Below are 19,350 nucleotides of genomic sequence, written 5' to 3'. Positions count from 1 at the left end.
AGAATGAATATCATCAACACAATCCGACTTCAAAGTATTGTTACACCTCTGAGGGAAGAGACTCTGCTTCATGTGTGGATCTTTTCTCTTCAGATGATTTTTTTTTTTACCTTTTTACCTTTGTCAGACAGTTCAAAGTAAATAGAGGTGTGATATATTTTCTTTAATTCTTTTTTTTTAAAGTTACTTTTCTCTGGGATGTTGTTGCCTTTACTAAACTGTTCAAAAGTTTCAAAGTTGGGAGGGACATTAATGTGTGGGACAACAGAAAGGGAGATACAACACAAACACAAACGTAAAGATGGGAATGACCCATTTGTTTATTTCTCATCTTTTCTGATTATGTGTGAGGCATTGCATATAATGTGAATATAATGTGAATAAAACAGACCCTCTGAAGCAGCTCTGAAGGGTTTGATTTCAACACAGGCATACATTTTACAGCTCATGGGGGCTTTCCAAAGTCTTTTTATTTAAAAAATTCAAGAATTTCTAATGTTCAGAAATCCTTATATATAAGGTTATAGTATGTAAGGAAAAGGTTCAAGGTTATTTAAATGAATTCTCGAGAAGCCAGTGTGAGTTATGGCTTAACTCATTTATGAAGGACCAAGCCCAATGGAGTCATTGCTATTTTATAAAAGAAAAATAATTCATATACCGTGACACTTGAACGAACAGTACCTGATCAGTATCCCTCAATCTTTGAAGCACTTGCCTCTAAGTGTGTTTGTTGCATTAAAATCCACTTATCTATGGCAGCGAGCCAGCTATTATCAGTACTTTTAATAAGCCTACTATCTTTATTGTTGTTCTATCTTCAGATTAGAGAGTTTCAAAGTACATGCAGATGTTATCTAACCAGGACATTTTTAAGCACATCGCTGGATACCAAGAATAGGTCGCAGCTCAGTACAGATAAATCCTGTGTTATTGCATATGATATCATAATGTAACTCCATATTATCATTTGGATGTATGTTACAGGGGGTCACAACAAGCTACATCCAGTCATGGGTATATATATATGTACATATAACATATAACATGTACCCATTATATTATGATATATATACGACATTCCTGGAGGTGATTCACTAAATAACATGAAATGTACCATGAAAGCACAGTCAAGCTGCTGAATCCTCCTTCAGTGAGTTTATTACACCTGCACATATACGTAGAAGTGCAACTCAAGTCCACTGAAAATGATCTCACAGTTCACACAGTTTCATTATCTTGACAAGGAGGTATAAATTGAAAAGGCACGTGTTGAAAATACTAGGTTGTGCTGTGAAAAGAGATCTGGTGGGTAAAGAAAGGTTCCAGCTACTGAACTCAGATATACCTGATTTTCAGATCCATAGTAGAGGTGAGAAGCAGAAAGTGTGCTCTAAGCATACAGCGTTATCACTCCACCAACCGTGACATGCATGTTGGATGGCTCTTATCAGGAGCTCAGTGATTACTTTGTTGTGCATAAAATGAAAGCAACTGTGTGCTGTTTGGAAGCTCGCTGCTCAGGTTTAATGCGCTTCTTAACTGGTAAAACCTTAAATTCATCTTTTAGGTTTAAACACACGTCGACACAGTATGACAGGAGATCAGCACTTGTTTTCATTCCCCATCATTCTTTAACATCACAAACATGAGATAATGACCTCCCTTTCCAGAAGTTTCTAGTAAGTAATCTCATAGCTAAGTGTCACGCAAGGGGTTTCTTGATTGCACGACTGGTTTAGAATATAAAGATACAACTGGGAACTGTCACTTTTTTTGGTCAGCTCTCATATTTCTTTGAAGAGCTTAGCCTTCAGTGAAGTGAAGTGCAAATATATGGTCTGTATCGCTTACAAATATGTCATCAGTATAGGAAGCAATATTTAAATTATGCCCAATGTATAGTGGTAATATAATATATCATATTATCAAATTATATAATCAAACCCTATAGTTTTGATTGTTTTTCATTATTAGTTCTAACTTAATCTTAAACTTAAAATTCTACGCATTTCTAAAACCTTTTGTGATGAATGAAGGGAGCAGATTTCTCCTCTATTAGTGTTTACAAAACCTTGTTTTCGCTTGAAGCAGCAGCGTGACTGTCAACATCCTTTGGGGGGGGGGCTTCAAGGAGACACAAGCTGTGCAAAAAATATAGGAAACATTTGGCAATGTTATGCCATAGAACAGACACTATTTCTGACATAAAGTAATTTGTGCTCATCTCTTTGGGTGACTGCAGACACCTGGAAACACCAAGCATCAGTGTTTTAGTAGGTCAACTCCACTGGTGGAAACACGACACAGTGCACCGTGCTACTGCAATGAAATGAAAAATATCAGTTGAAATGACCATCAAAATGATTGGTTTTCGGCTTGTGCCAGAAACTTTAATATCTTGCCTCCCTTGTGTTCATAAAGGCTGAACCTTGGTGTCGTGGTTGGTGTGCTCCAGCTGAAATTTGGAGACAAAAAACACAGTACCACTTCTTAATAAGACATACATACATTATAGAAGGTTGTAATAAGTTGGTTGTAGTGGTTAGAAATTAGTAAATGCATTATAAATGAGCGTAGTTTTCTTTAGCGTTTTTATCTTCCTCTTCAGGAAGGACAGTTTAATCACTTGCCTTCTGGAAAATACACAGAAAGTCATTTGCTGACAAAATTCAGCTGTTGAAGAGATAAATCCATTAAAAAGTAAGTCATCCACAATATTTTTGACCTGTTTTGTGAATGTATCCCCTGGATTAAGTCTTGTTTATTATCATAAAAAGGGTTCTCTTTTTTTTTTACAATTGTATTTTTTATTTTATTGTGACAGGTGGACAGGCAGACAGGAACTGTGGAAAAAGAGGGGTATGACGTGCAACAGGGGTTGTTAGCTGGAGTGGAACTGGCAGGAGCTGGAACCATGCGGTCGTGCAGCATCCAACCATTCAGCTACCAAAAACACTCTGTTCCACTACAATAAACTGTCAGGTACAAATTATTCTCATTAGGGCCCATTGTCTGCATATTATAGTACATCCGTGACAACGTATTTTAAAGTGCAGAAGAGTATTTCTGCTCTGAACATGTTAAATTGAGTTCACTGTAATAGGAAAAATCCCATTACCTTCTGCATACATACATGTTCACAAACGCTCAGATACAACACCTGTTTTACTCTGCTTTTCCTCATTCCATTCTCATTTCAGCGTCCCATTTCAGATTGTTTTGTGCTGCCCTCAGCTGGTGGAGAACAGCTACAACATCCTCAACCAGTACAGCCTCTGCTGAAGACATGCAGCAATATAAAGCATGGAAAAGTGGCAAATACAACCAAATAACATTAAGCTGTTAAGGATTCTCCTACGAAGGATTTTTAAAATAGTCTACAGGAAACGTTTTCTATATTATAGTATATACTTGAGTGTAGGTGAATATCTACAATCAAGATTTGCCACTTTGACCTTGATCCATACTGTATAGAGTGTTTGAGGACTTACAGCTTATTTCATGAAAATGGTTATGTTTGCATTACGTTTAAATTGAGCCCAGCCTTCACAGTTGATGCTGACAGAATGATGAAAGTTGAGTCAAGTCTGAACTACACAGTTGAGCCTGAAAAACTGAATCTGAGATGTACTAAAGCAGGCTCCTATAAAGAGGATAAACCACTTTAAATTCAGGTGACAATGTGGCATTTCCTCTGGCTCCCAACTCTATTGCAGTAGAAGTAATGATCAAAATAAAAAGGCCAGTTTTAATTTTTTTTCCCAATTAGGGAGTTGTGTACTGAACGGATGCCTCTAGATAGCTCTGTGTGTTTTGTTTGTCTGATCAGAGCTGAAACACAGGCAAATATAGGCCTAATAGGTCAATACCCATCTGCCAAAGAGACTGGGCAGTGTGTTTGAACACGTACCAGCTGCTTGGCTTTGGGCATCCTCACACTTGCCTTGTTCCCTGTGATGAAGATCATTTCTGATTTGCTGTTCTCAACGGGTTAGTCCTGAATCTGAAAGCAGATGAATAAATAATGTTTAAACAAACAGACTCACACCTTCTTCCAACTGTAGGAATTTTCTCTTTTTTTCTGTTTTGATATTTCAGTCTCTTTTCTAAATAAGTTGGTTGAAACTGGGAACTGAGACAGACCTGACCAGACGATTAGCTCAATTACAATTTAGTTTGGCATCCCAACTACATGAAAAACAATGTTTTTATGGCCTACAGTATCTTAACAGCTTTGTCTCAAACTCACTATGATATCTCACAAATGACTTGAAACAATGGTATCTGCTCCTGTTAAAACTCATGCTTTGTTACATGAAGAAAAGAAATGTTAAAGTATTGTCATTTTACTTGTCTTATCTCTACATTCTTCATCTACAGATAAGTCAAACAGACGTGGGTATGTTATTTATACCAAGTGGAAACTGCACACATCCAAGCCTGACTTAAAATAATAGCAACAGTGTGTAAAACATTTATATCATAAACATAGTTGTTAACCAAAAACTATAAACAAAAATGCTCTTCACTGCTAGATGCCACTAAATCCTACACACTGGTCCTTTAATTAAAAAAAAACTATTTTTCTAGTATGTGCATCTGATAGATGTGGAGATACCAAAGCTACAAAGCTTTCAGAAAGACTTTGAGCTTCTAATCTACAAGGACGACCTTGACAGATGAGAACAAGTGAGCTTGTTCTTCAAAAAGGTCTATTGAACGATCACTTAAAACATGAACAGTTATGATATGTACAATATATTTAAAATCTCATTTAAATTTTTCTAATTTAAAAACAAAACAAAACACTATTTTAATGAGGTTTGGTCTTATTTTTTATTATATTTTTTTCTTGGTGACTTTTATTGTGAGATTTATTCAGTGCAAGTATCTGGTCAACTTAAGTTTCTCTATATATTTTTTTTTTTAGATTCCTTTGTGCATCTTATTTTATTGAGTTTGAAAGCTGCTTCTTGCTTCACAGATGGGGGACTGGGAACTGGTAGACAGATGGGAGCTTTCTCTGAGGGGAACTCAAAACCTGACAGTAACAATCTAAATTTTGACCACGACACATAGCACATTACTATTACTATGTACTATTGATACTATTGTTCCACAAGCTTTTGGTTGTAAACTTAATATATGTTTGTATTGTGTCTTTTACCAGACCATGCCAAAAAACTGAAACACCCCAGTGTAACAGATGAGCACTCCAATGCATGATATAATCAGCACTGGGGGAGACGGGGGACACTGAAAGTGAATGGACCATGTTTAAAGCCTCCATTGTAGAGGTGGCTGCTTTGAATTGTGGTCCCAAAGTCATTGGTGCCTGTTGTGGTGGCAACGTAGGAACCCGCTGTGGACACCAGTGGTGAAGCCAGCCATCAAGCTTAATAAGGAGGCCTTGCTTGGCCCAGGGGTCTCCTTAAAGAGCAGACAGGTACCTCAAGGCTTGCCAACTAAGCCAGGGCTTGGCACAGAAGGATAAGAGAACTGCTTACCCTGACTGGGAATATTGTCAAGGAGTGGAAAGAGCACTTTGAGGAACTCCTGATCCCTGACCAACACATCCTGTGTGGAGGAGTTTGAAGACCAGGGGTAAGCCTCGCCCATATCCCTGACAGAGGTCTTCGAGATAGTTAAGAAGATCCTCAGCGGAAATGTGCCAGGTGTGGATGAGATTGTTGGCTGACACACCTCTTCAGTGTTGTGTGGAGGACAGGGAGAGTACTTGTGGGGTTGGTGGGTCATGGGAGTTTATCCATCTAGGGGTTTTGTGGAAAAGGCTTACGAGACACGTGTCGCCAGAGACTGCATTATAAGGTGTAATAGTCACATAAACTGGAATAGTATTGGTACCCACAGACTTGTGCGCATTATATAGTAGGCCTACACTCTAACATGGGGGGAGGGAGCCTTTTTTGGGACTCAGACCTAACAGTTTAGGTGTGAATAATCCACAACATCCAATGCCTCTTGTTCCAAAATATGTTAACTTTCATTTCTTTCAGTGTTATTACTGCAGTCAGTATATTATGTTGCTGGTACGATGTGGAAGCACACATAGACACTGTTATTCTCTTATTATCACTTTACACATCAGGGCCAGATGAAGTTGAACTATACAGAATACAGTTTACTATAATACTTCTGACTGTACGTTAATGCCAAAGAAAATTCAGTCACAAATATACTCGTGAAGACAAATTAAATTTACTCCTGAAATAGATTTTTGCAGTAGGCTTAGTGTGAAAAATCTCACCTGGAGAAGTTTCATCCAGCCAGATCAAGCCCATATTAAACTATGAAGACTGACTACCCATCCTTCTTGTCCACAGGGGAAACATTTTATTTTATATTATCATTATTGTATCATATTCCTGCATTTTAGCAGCTGCACCATTTTACATCTTAGATTCTCAGTAGTTTGTTCCAGTTTCATCATTTGTCTTGATACATATATATTTTTTTTATCATGGAGCATGTTGGAGGGAGCCTGAGATCAGCTCCATTGTCAATAACTGTTTCATTGTTGTTGTGCATATGACAAGAACTTTCCACATGAATGCATCGCGACTGTTGGCCCACCTCATGCAGCCGGTGCCCTATTTATTCATTTCACCCCTGCTCTCCACAGCCTAAGTCCGCCACTGAACGACCATTAACGCACCTAGCAGCAGGGATCCAACAGTAAAGCGTTGGGCACACACCCATAGAAATCTGATCTGGTACCACACTGCTGAGCAGCAGCGCCTCCTGCTGCACAGCCTCTCTCCAGCACCACTACACGGCAGCAGCAGCAGCCAGCAGCAGCAGCAGCAGCGTCTCTCCTGTCACCACCGGGACTGCCTGTCCTCAGAGGCAGTGTTAACAGCAATAAACCCTCACACACAAAGACCAACGACCTACAGACAAGATGGTGAGTCGACACTGGACACTTCCATGCTCTGATCACTGTGTATTTAATTTATTTGTAGCAGGTGAAATGCGGACTGTTATGCCGCTCCAGCGAATAACCTTTATGTGTAGTTATAAACGGTCCCGCTGCCACAAGCTGCCATGTCAGGTGTGTGTGAAGTGGATGCCGATGCTTGGTTGTGTCATGCGATCAGATAAAGGCTCTATGTGCGATCAGTTACAACATACGCAGCAGGAAGTTGATAAAGCTGCGGCGCTGTGGCCTTAGCTGGACGGCCCGCTCCGCCTCAATGTGACGTTTATAGCAAAGCCTTTAATATCAGACAGCTTCTGGCGCATGACTGCACAAATATCGTTGTCATATAAAGAAAACACATGGTCCTGCCGTGTCTAACACAACTGTGGCTAATTCTGATATGTTTGGTTATGACTCAATAGGTTGCGTCATAGCCAAACTATATAAAGTGCGACACAATATATTATCACAAATGAGCGACTGCACGTCACCGACACGGACAGCTGCAGTGTTTTATTTTATGCTTACAGTGGTGGATGGTGATTCGTAAGGGCTAATAATAAATGTTTATTGATTTGTCTCAGTGAATGTCTGAACATCCTAAATTTAATATTTCTATAATTGTTATGTGGGTTGGATGCATTTAACGTGTTAGTTATTGGGATAAATAGTCATGGGTCCTTGTTTGCTTTCATATTAATAAGTTCATTTATAATAGTGAGGCCCACATAGGCCTACAGTAAAAATGGCTATCCCTACCACACTGCGGGGGCAAACATCTTTTGAAAAGTCTTCATCCTTATCTTTATTAATAGCTTTTTATTAGTGAATTGTAGGCCTCACTTTTAATCTTATTATTAAATGTTTCTTAAACTAAGTGGTTATAACTTATAATAAGGGCCGACTGAGTGCTTGTTATTAAATTCATCAATATACTTATTGTATGTACATTTCACCTTAATATCAAGAGTTTAAGGGGAATTTAAGGTGTGGACTCAAATAAGTGAAATTAAATTGCATGCTGCAGCATGAGTGGTGACTCAGTACTCCTGATCTGTTGCTTGTTTAGAAACCAGAAGGTAAAGTCTTCAGTGCGGTGCCCTCACTCCTTCCTCCATAGTCGCACTGATGTATTCTGTTTCCAACATGTCTTTCTTTTTATAACTTTACTTGGAAGGAGATCTGGTAGTAGGTACAAATAAATAGACACATGTGATGAATAAACAGAACCTCTGCTGGTTGTAAATGGATGAACGTAACCCCCCCCAGGTGAACTTCACTGTGGATCAGATCCGTGCCATCATGGACAAGAAGTCCAACATCAGGAACATGTCTGTGATTGCTCACGTGGATCATGGGAAGTCCACTCTGACTGACTCGCTGGTGTCCAAAGCAGGGATCATTGCTTCATCCCGAGCCGGCGAGACCCGCTTCACAGACACGCGCAAAGACGAGCAGGAGCGCTGTATCACCATCAAATCAACGTATGTGGTTCAGAAACGGCTCCGTGTGTGGAGACTATTAGAGGTTGTGAAATAAAAATAAGCCACACATATGGGGTAAGACACATACTTTGCTATTGTTTGGATTGACGACATAAGGTGTGACTCCACGACTGTCATCAGATTTTGAACCAATGTTTCCAAATCCTGATTTGTGCACAGAAATGACATCACGCTTATTCAAACGAGCCCCGCCCACTTCAAATAGGTGCAAAACCAATTTGCACCTAAAAATGTAAATAATCAAAACTGTTCATTCATAATAGATGCTGATTAGGAAAAAAGGCTTTCAGGGCTTTTAAATGTCGAATATACCAGTTGTTCATCACTTACCTGAGGTTACTGGAGTGTAACTGTCCAGGTAAAATTTACAGTTAATAACAAAAAGATAAAATATTTTCCCAGTAGTATATGGGGTTTGTAAAACAACATAGATTTGAATATGAAATACTTAAATCCTTCCACATTTTCTGATCTGACAGTTTTATGTGTATATTTTTTTATTTTCACTTTAACAGTATTTGCCTTTTTTGCAGTTTGTGAATAGAATTATTAAATATATGAGATATTCATATATGATAAATATAATAGAATTGTATTTTTAATTTAATTAAAAACTAATTCTACTTATTCTAGCCAGTCCAATTTTAAGTATGCTTAAAGATTTTTTCACCTCTTTATTTAAACATCATTAAATAAAAGCTGCATTTTCTGATTCCAGTAAACACACCATGAGGTGACACTGATTCACATCACTAAATATTTACTGATAGCAACACACACAGTCAAGCCAGTTTGTAGCATTTAAACTGGAAAGTCTCAGCATGCAAGCCCTATTTAAATTAAAAGAGTGTCTGGTTCCAGTATTGTGATGGCTAATGTAGTTAATTTAATTCAGCTTTATTTTATCCATACTTTTTCTTTCACATTAATTTTAATGATGACGTGGTAGTGATAGGTGATCAGGGAACATGTCCACAGCCTTTTCCTTTACCCTCTATGTTATTCAGGGCCATCTCTATGTACTACGAGCTTGGAGAAAACGACATGGTGTTTATCAAGCAGAGTAAAGACGGAAACGGCTTCCTCATCAATCTGATTGATTCTCCGGGTCATGTTGATTTCTCCTCTGAGGTCACTGCTGCCCTCAGGGTAACTGACGGAGCCCTAGTGGTGGTGGACTGTGTCTCAGGTAATAACATAATGGTTGACACTCTCCCTTCCACATCCACACACAGGATCTAGCTATTCACCCAGGCTCAACTGTTTGTTCCCAGGTGTGTGTGTGCAGACTGAAACCGTGCTGCGGCAAGCCATCGCTGAGCGCATCAAGCCGGTTCTGATGATGAACAAGATGGACCGGGCCCTACTCGAGCTGCAGCTAGATACAGATGAGCTCTTCCAGACCTTTCAGCGTATCGTGGAGAACGTCAACGTCATTATCTCCACCTATGGAGAGGATGAGGGGGGACCCATGGGGAACATCATGGTGAGGCAGAAGCTCAAACACCACTCAGACACAAACACATGAATAAATGCCTGAGAAATGTTGCTATACATTTATTTTAGCTACGATTTCAAAGAATACTGGACCTTTTTCCCCCTCAGATTGACCCTGTCATTGGTACAGTCGGGTTTGGCTCTGGCCTCCATGGCTGGGCTTTCACCTTGAAGCAGTTCGCTGAGATGTATGTGGCTAAGTTCACGAAAGGAGATACTAAACTGGGAGCAGCAGAGAGGTGTAAGAAAGTGGAGGACATGATGAAGAAACTGTGGGGAGACAGGTAAACATGATGCTATGTCCAGACAGAGACATGTTTTATTTATTTTTTGTAACAAATTTTTATTGGTTTTCAACAGACAGACAGAAACACAAGTTATACATTTTGCCATCATGTCAGTAACAGAGATAGATAAAAGAAAAGAAAAGAAAAAAAAAACAAAAGAAAGAATATATATATATATTGCCGTCCATCTACTCTTAGCAGGAAAATGTCCCAGTCTACTGCCCGCCCTTCACCTTCACAGTAAATACAGGAGCCTCTCTCCATATTGCTTTGCATACACACATATTGTCCATTAGTGTAGCCATAGTCACAACAGCGCTTATATTCTACAAAAGTTAGCAGTGATACATCAAATGGAGTTGAAACATTAAAAAAATGACAGTATTTAAGAACCACAGTACAAGAAGACACTTATGGATTTATCCTAGGTGGGCGTGGTCATTTTAGGGAAAACTGGCCCCTCATCACTAGCCGAGTCAAGAGATATGTTTTAATGTAAAAGAGTAACTTAACACAGCATCACTGATAGGTGTGGCTAGAAGTGTGTAATCACACCCAACAGTGATTACACTGTGTACAGACCTCACCCCGGAGTGCACTGCAGCTAAACCACCACAAAAAATGTTCAGCTGGTGCTAAATTGCTTTTAAAAATGTTGTAATTCATCATTTTTAACTGGCATATATTGCATTATTAAAACAGGATTATAAGATAGATGTCAATCATCTGCGTGTCATATTTGTATGCACAGATATTTTGACCCCGTTGCCGGCAAGTTCAGTAAGACTGCTGTCGGTCCTGATGGCCAGAAACTTCCCCGCACCTTCTGCCAGCTCGTTCTGGACCCCATCTTTAAGGTGAATGGAGAAAAAAAGTGACAATTCATGTGTTAACTTGTTCAGGACTAATCGACATTATATGTTTCTGTATTGTTAAAAATGTATTTAAAGCACCTATATGTAAGATTTTAACTTTTTTGAGCTCCTAGTAGTAGCACAAAAAAACATGTTGTGTTAGCCAGTCATTGTATACGAGCTGGAGGACACTACAATGAATGGGCTCAAAGCAACACACACAGACTTTGCCCATTGTTGCCAGTATTGTCTAAATTCGCTGCAAACAAAATTACTTATGCCATCAGAAAAATTTGAAACATCACATAAAATTCTATACATAAAAAAGTTAAGGATGCCTTTGAACTCGAGTTTGATGTCTTCTTTTTGGCCTCTGTCCTCCAAGGTGTTTGATGCCATCATGAATTTCAAGAAGGAGGAGACGGCCAAACTAATTGAGAAGCTGGACGTCAAACTAGACACAGATGACAAGGAGAAAGAGGGGAAGCCCCTGCTGAAGGCTGTGATGCGTCGCTGGCTGCCTGCCGGAGAGGCCCTGCTCCAGATGATCACCATCCACCTGCCCTCCCCTGTCACTGCACAGAGATACCGCTGTGAGCTGCTTTATGAAGGGCCGGGAGACGACGAGGCTGCCATGGGTCAGTGGAACATTTTCACAGCACCACACACCTTCACCTCTCAGGAGAAGATTTTATTTGATATGGAGCATTATGATGATATGGTTATATATATGTTATGGTTCCATAAAATATTTACCTCATTTATAAGCTTTATTTTAGCTATACTATATTCAAGGCTGTGCTGTCTCCTCAGGCATTAAGAACTGCGACCCTAAGGCTCCTCTGATGATGTACATTTCCAAGATGGTCCCAACCACCGATAAGGGTCGTTTCTACGCCTTTGGTCGTGTGTTCTCTGGCTGTGTGTCCACTGGCCTGAAGGTGCGCATCATGGGGCCAAACTTCACCCCTGGCAAGAAGGAGGACCTTTACATCAAACCCATCCAGAGGTGAGCATGTTTACATACAAACCACTGTGCAGAGGCCTAAAGAAGAAGAAGAAGAAGAACATGAGCCCTAACTTCACGCTTCTCTTCTCACCCTTTTGTTTTCATGTACGTGTTGGCAACTATTTATAACCATGTCCTCCTTTCTCTCCCTCCAGGACCATCCTGATGATGGGCCGGTATGTGGAGCCTATTGAAGATGTCCCATGTGGCAACATCGTTGGTCTTGTTGGAGTAGACCAGTTCCTGGTTAAGACAGGGACCATTACCACCTATGAACAAGTAGCGTATTACTTTTTTCTATAGTTCAAATACTGGTGCATCACACAGTTATTTATACAGAGTTTTTGCTTGTTGTTGGCATAATTATTCCTAACAAAATAACAAAACAAAAAGAACAAGTCTTTTAGCTTGGTGACTCTGGCTCTGTCCGCAGGCCCACAACATGAGGGTGATGAAGTTCAGTGTGAGCCCCGTAGTCAGAGTTGCTGTGGAGGCAAAGAACCCCGCTGACCTGCCCAAGCTGGTGGAGGGGCTGAAGCGTCTGGCCAAGTCTGACCCCATGGTGCAGTGCATCATCGAGGAGTCTGGGGAGCACATCATCGCTGGAGCGGGAGAGCTGCACCTGGAGATCTGCCTGAAGGACCTGGAAGAGGACCATGCCTGCATTCCACTGAAGGTGAGACAAGGAGAACAGAAGATGATAGGTTTTCCATAAGATGCTGGTTAAGTGCCGGACAGGTCTCTGTTGAGAAGCTTAATTAAATTTATTTAATTTTTTTACATGATACAAAAGAGTTTGTTGTGTTTGTTGCAAAAAACTCTTCTAAAGGGAGGGAATTGGGGAAAAGCTTTCATCCTTTTCCTTTATTATCCTTCCTTTTCTGTCATCTCTTACCAGGTATCAGACCCAGTCGTGTCTTACAGAGAGACAGTGATGGAAGAATCAGAACAGATGTGTCTGTCAAAGTCCCCCAACAAACACAATCGTCTCTTCATGAAGTCCCGTCCCTTCCCCGACGGCCTGGCTGAAGACATCGAGAAGGGGGAAGTCACTGCTCGGCAGGAGCTCAAGGCTCGTGCACGTTACCTTGCCGACAAGTATGAGTGGGAGGTGACAGAAGCCAGGAAGATCTGGTGCTTTGGCCCAGACGGAAGTGGGGCCAACCTGCTGATTGACATGACTAAGGGGGTTCAGTACCTCAACGAGATCAAGGACAGCGTTGTGGCCGGTTTCCAGTGGGCGACTAAAGAGGTGGGTAGCAGTTAACTTTGATTACAAGTATATTTTAAATGAGTAGCTCTGTGTTATTATTTTTTGATATGCATTTGTGATACCATCTTTTAAAAGCGTGTACTACTGAGAATAAGCCTCCGATCTCTGTCATCATCCTGCAGGGTGCGCTATGTGAGGAGAATATGCGCGCAGTTCGCTTTGACATTCATGACGTGACACTGCACGCAGATGCCATCCACCGTGGTGGAGGACAGATTATTCCCACAGCCCGTAGGGTCCTGTATGCCTCTCAGCTCACTGCTCAGCCACGACTCATGGAGCCTGTATACTTGGTGGAGATACAGGTGTGTGTGAAGGGGAATATTACCTCCAAAATAAACTCTTGAAATAAGAATGAAATGGTGCAATTGACAGGAAATCTGTTCTGTTAATCTAGTTTAGTTAGTTTCTGTTATAAATCACAATTGATATCTAGACTAAACTTGATTGAAAACTATTATAGATCTACAAAACTTTTGTGAATTTACAGGAATTATGTCAAGTTTTTTTTATTACTGTACAGTCTCAGGATTATGTACAATGTGTTAATTATCAATTAGTATTATGCTAGACAACTCCAGTTCACACTACATGTCTGACTGCCGTGCCTCATGTCTATGCAGTGCCCGGAGCAGGTGGTCGGTGGGATCTATGGTGTGTTGAACAGGAAACGAGGTCACGTGTTTGAGGAATCCCAAGTGATGGGCACTCCCATTTTTGTGGTGAAAGCCTACCTCCCTGTCAACGAGTCCTTTGGTGGGTTTGTGTGACCAAAATGTAATGCTTTTTAGTGTGTTTAGTTTCAGAATAATTCACCTAATTTATTAATTTGTTCTTGGTTAATATTTTTAGAAGGGCACTCGTAACAGGAAGGCTTCCTGATTTGAAAGCTTAAAATAAAGGAGAGATAACTAAAAGGGTCTAAAGATTAAATTGGATCTTTGGAGCATCTGTACATGGAGATTCCCTGATTATGTTTTTAATTACTAAATGTTGAAAATGACGTGAAGCTCTTCTACAACTCAGCTATACGTTTTTTTTAAAGGTGTGCCTGAAAATAAGAGGATGTCTATAGGGACTTTTACAGAGGGCACTAAACTACTTCATGCTGAAAAGTTAAAAATATGTGTACTAATTCCAATATACATTTTCATAGATAAGCATTAGGATCAGGACCACAGGGGGTTAGACATTAATTTCCCTATTCTTTATTCCCTTCAGGGTTCACAGCTGACCTGCGCAGTAACACTGGAGGCCAGGCCTTTCCTCAGTGTGTGTTTAATCACTGGCAGATTCTCCCGGGAGACCCGAGCGACCCCACCTCCAGACCCTTCCAGGTTGTTGCTGAAATTAGGAAACGCAAAGGTCTAAAAGAGGGCATTCCTGCCCTCGACAACTACTTGGACAAACTGTAAACAGTGACCCTGGATTATAAAATACCAAATCAATCTCTAAACCCTACCCCGTGGGCACTTTAAAATCTTTGCACAGGCTTAAAGATACATCGCACAAATTGTTTTGACTTTGAGTCCGGAGCAGAAACAAAGCTTAAGCTTTTGTTATAGGCTAGTGGAAGCAACAATGCTTTTTCATTTCACAGCTACAGTACACCAAGTGCCTAGGGCGAGGGTTTTGGGGAACAATTAGATCAAAGCAGTTGTATTTCTTGTTTCTTCTATTCCTCCACATCACCACCTCCCTCTCATCTGCCAGGATGGGCCTGTACAGTGCACTGTGATACTGCTGCAATAATGGGTATTTAAATGGATCATGGCCAGATAAAACCATGGAAACCACAATAAAGTGCTACATAAGTCATTGAATAAAAACATTCAACTCATGATGACTCCTGAAATTCTGTTCTTTCACAAGTGGGCTTATTGAAATACGCCTATTCACTTTGTGTCAGTGAGTTAGAAGATTGATACAACCAGCAGATATTCCCAGGAAGTTACTTTAGTCTCGAACAATATGTACTGTTTGGGTTGAGTGATAACAGAAACACAAACAATTAAAAACAAGCATACATCATCACTCTTATCTTACCTAAATACATACATGCACATTTGCCTCTTTTTTCCCATAAAAGATAAACATTACCTCGAGATCATAAACTCTAATTAGAAAGCTATAAAGACAAATGAGTTTTACTTTTAATGTCTTTATTTAATTCTCTTGTTATTTCAAGTTGTATAATTATTTAATTATTAAAGAATCTTGCTAATTGTATTGTGAACCATGGCATTTTGTTCTCAGGATTGAACTTAATGTAATTTAACAAAGAATGGAAAATAAATAGTCTATAACATAACGTGTTAATTAGTGAGCTCCAGAGGGGCTGCCAGGTGGATTTTGTTACTATTGGACAAAGCTAAGCTAAACTAAGCTAAGCAGATGCTGGGTTCAGCCTAGCCTTATATTTAACAGACAGACATAGGGGTATATTGATCTTCTCATCTCACACCAACTCTCGGCAAGTAAGCGCAGTGTCACTCACAGAAACAAGAAGCTCAATCCATTTTCTTCACTCTTTAATTAATAGTTATTTCAAGTTACATATATAATGTTAATAAATGCCACTTTAATATACAACCCTTTAACTTCTGCACCAAGAGGGAAAGCTCTTCCACCCACACTTTTTAAAACAAAGCTAAAAAGAAACATATCTGAAGAGTTAGTGTGCATCCATAGAACAACCAAATGAACATATGCAAGGCCGAGAAGTGCAAGGTATCTTGGGTATAGGCAACTACCAAGCAAGGACACGAGATATCACAGATTGTACTTTATGTAGAAACCCAAAAATTGCTTACCATAATCATGTTAAGATTAATATGACATTTGGTTCAAATTCGCCAAGAGCTCATAAAGCCTATGAAATCTAGGAGTCTATGGAAGTTACAGCTGATGTGGAATTTATTTCAACGCTGGTCTGTACTTAAAGGTGATAAGGAACTTGTCTTGGCAAATCTGAAACTGTACATTCATACAGTTGCAACTCTCCTTGGCGCTAACGCTGTGGAGTACAGGAAGGGGAATTGTACAGCTTAAGGAGAATTCAGTGTCAAGCTTTATGCCGTCAATCCACAGCAGTGACATCAATACTGTGAATTATCTGAGAGGCTCCTCCCTCCCTCTCTCCTTCCCTTGTGGAGTCGGTTACAGTCATGTCTGTTTCAGAGGCTGGCATCACTACAACACAAGGGGATAAAAGGAAGCCACTGAAAAAGAGAGAGACAGCATCTCAAATGACAAGCTACGCCCCATGTAGTGACCTACATTGCTTTTCGGCTATTTGACCTCCCATGTGGTCAACAGTAGTGCACTATATGGAGGGAACAGTATGATGTCTGAGCAATTAGTCCCCAGTACGGCTGCTGAGGTGTGGCCCCGCGCTGGTGTCAGGATGTCACATTTGATGGAAGATCGTTGCTATGTCGGAGGTGACTATGTGTAGAAGATGACCTCAGGAATCTGTCCGTCCTCTACAGAAGTGCCGTTGTTGTTGCCCGCTGCGTAGCAGAATGTGAAACACGTCTTTGTGCCAGTGGATGATGACTCGTGTGTTACCTTTCGCATTCCCTTAGTCCCATAATGAGAGTCTGGACCCTGCAAGACGGACAGAGAGGTTGAATACACAGCTGGATAGATTATAGAAAAAAAACAATTCATCAAAAATAAAAATAATCATTAGTTGCAGCCCTAGAAAAAAAACAAACTTTTGCATGTGTATGTGGTGTTATTACCAACACGTCACAGACCTTCAGTGTAGCGCAGGCAGTGTAGTTGACGTTGGGTAATATCTCCACTGGTTCTTTGAACATGACTCTGAAGGTGTTAGCTGACCCATCACAGCTGAAGCCTGTATCATTCTGGCCCAGCACCGTGTTACTGTCTGTGTGAATGATCTGCATTTAGAGAGAGAGAGAGATCAGACGCAAACATTACAAACATGTTATACAGCCTGCATACAACATACGGTTCTCTAAGGGTTCGGGTCCACACCTGTATGTTAACTTGGTAGTCTGTGGGTCCGTGTATAGAGCCATAGAGACCGAACCCAACCACAAATATCCTCCTGTTTACTGAGAACCTGAGAAGAAAAACAAAACGGGGATATATCAAGAAGGGAGAGGGTGTGAGAATTAACTGTGTGGAGCTGTAGGTGTTATCAAGCATACGCACAGGTGTATTTTCTTATTCTAAGGTTAAATGTTGTCATTGTCGATACTGTAATTTTAATAAGCCTTAAGTATTTTTGTAAAAAGATTTGTAAATTTTTTTTAATTTTTTTTTTTTAAAATAAACTCACCGTATGCGGTCACTCGTCCCGCTGTAACCCCAGCGGCTCTCCACCTGTCCGAAACGTGTGATGCTGCACTCCTTCCCACGGAGGCAACAGCGAGGCCGGTCAATGAAGTCTACACGAGGCTTTGGGTTCACTGTGAAGTGGAGGAAGAGACTCACCACCTCTCTGTCAGTCAGAATACTGGACTGGGCTGGACCTGAAGGGATGAGGACACAGGATCAGGATCTGAAGCGCAGGATGTGTGTTTGTGTTGTGAGAAGAGTTTATTGTGCGTCTGTTCACCTGCAGCAAACTCCTCAATTGTCATCAGAGGAAAGCGGATGAGTGTGAGAGCTTTGCCGAGGACTTTGCGTTTGTTCTCTGGTGTGGGCTGCAGCTGCTGCCTGTGAGCCTCTGCCTCCGCCCAACGCACCGCGGCGCCAAACAAACGCACCTCCCTCACCCCGAGAGTATCCCTCTCCAACACTGCCACCAATGTATCTACGGAACGGAGAGATGAAAAATCAACGCTCGGTTAAGCTGTTATTCATTACAAATACAATATGTGGCAATCGTGACAACATTCACATGGCGACATTACCCAAATCTATGTCTGTAAAGCCTTCAGCGGCAAGAGCATCTCCAGTGTTCTTATCAATGTTTTCTAGACAAAGGCTGGCAAGCTGAGGTTCATCAAACAACCGGGCCTGAAACGAAGAACACACCACAGTTTAAACACATTTTTTACTACACAGCCTCGTTAAAAATTCAGGGTTGACAACTGCACTTAAAAATAATGAGTAGTAATAAGTATCAAAAACGGACAAATACAGAAATTGTTGTTGTGTTTCTGATTTAAATCATAATTTTAGTTTTAGTACGACTGCTTGTCTTTAGACATAATTTAGGCTTATTTTGTTTAATAAAAAAAAAGTGTCTTGTTGTAAAGTGTATACTTCTTAAAATAAGGAGTATTGTTTTGGTAATGGTACTAAAACTCTGCTATTTTATCAGCACTAGCACAAAGAAATATAGAATGACACTCCCCTCAACCTGTGGATTTAAAATGTTAGCCCTGTTGCATATCATACTGAGTTTTTCACCAAATGTTCAGATGCACATTTTGATTCAAAGGCAGTACAACCAGTCCTACACATCAAATCATACAGGAAGTGGTCCACATTCATAGCTGGGGGACACAGACCTGTGTGAGCAGCATGAAAGCGTTATCTGCTCTCAGGTTCTTCTTGAGGAATTCCACACAGTGAGCCTCCAGTGCCGGCACTGCATACTTCTTAGCTGTATATAGCGTGGTCATCACTGTCTCAGGCCCAATCTGGACCTCATCGGAGTACAGAAACCTGAAAGATATTCCAATTTTATTGTGGCACACAATTCATAGAGATTTGTATGTTTAGCTCTATTATAATGATATGATGATTTTATTTGTATGAAATATGAGTTTAATTTTAGCTTCTCCCAAATGCTGCCATATAGCAATAAAAAAGCAACAACAAAAAAAAAACCCACACTCACTCACTCTCACTTTCTCTCTCTCTCTCTACACACACACACACACACCCACTCTTAGCTTTAGCAGGCCACGAAACGCAGCTTGGTTTCCACATCGTGATCTCGATTTCCGTTGGAGGCGTCGCATCCCACGTTTCGAACTTGGCATCAACCTGCGCATT

At 40.5% G+C, this 19,350-nt stretch overlaps 2 protein-coding genes across 2 annotated transcripts in view; one reads left to right on the top strand and one right to left on the bottom strand.

Moving 5' to 3' along the window:
* Nucleotides 1-6,769: 6,769 nt before the first annotated feature.
* Nucleotides 6,770-15,208, top strand: LOC118335277 (elongation factor 2). Its single transcript, XM_035671524.1, has 14 exons — nt 6,770-6,928; nt 8,213-8,427; nt 9,456-9,637; nt 9,723-9,934; nt 10,054-10,229; nt 10,984-11,089; nt 11,472-11,724; nt 11,900-12,095; nt 12,251-12,374; nt 12,529-12,771; nt 12,994-13,347; nt 13,491-13,673; nt 13,992-14,124; nt 14,590-15,208. The coding sequence occupies exons 1-14, from the start codon at nt 6,926-6,928 to the stop codon at nt 14,781-14,783; spliced, it is 2,574 nt and encodes an 857-aa protein (XP_035527417.1). The 5' UTR covers nt 6,770-6,925; the 3' UTR covers nt 14,784-15,208.
* The window catches only part of LOC118335279 (BTB/POZ domain-containing protein 2-like), a gene marked incomplete at its 5' end in the record, with an annotated part of 4,515 nt that continues 168 nt past the window's right edge, over nt 15,004-19,350 (bottom strand). The window contains 7 exon segments of the mRNA XM_035671532.1: nt 15,004-16,977; nt 17,130-17,276; nt 17,374-17,461; nt 17,681-17,873; nt 17,960-18,157; nt 18,258-18,363; nt 18,861-19,017. Coding sequence (XP_035527425.1) covers nt 16,816-16,977; nt 17,130-17,276; nt 17,374-17,461; nt 17,681-17,873; nt 17,960-18,157; nt 18,258-18,363; nt 18,861-19,017 — 1,051 coding nt within the window.

The sequence above is a fragment of the Morone saxatilis genome, unplaced genomic scaffold (assembly GCF_004916995.1).
Source record: "Morone saxatilis isolate NCDOM2014 unplaced genomic scaffold, NCSU_SB_2.0 Contig23, whole genome shotgun sequence".
NCBI classification, from domain to species: Eukaryota; Metazoa; Chordata; class Actinopteri; family Moronidae; genus Morone; species Morone saxatilis.
Note: the sequence above shows the minus strand (reverse complement) of the source record. Positions and strands in the feature narration are given on the sequence as shown.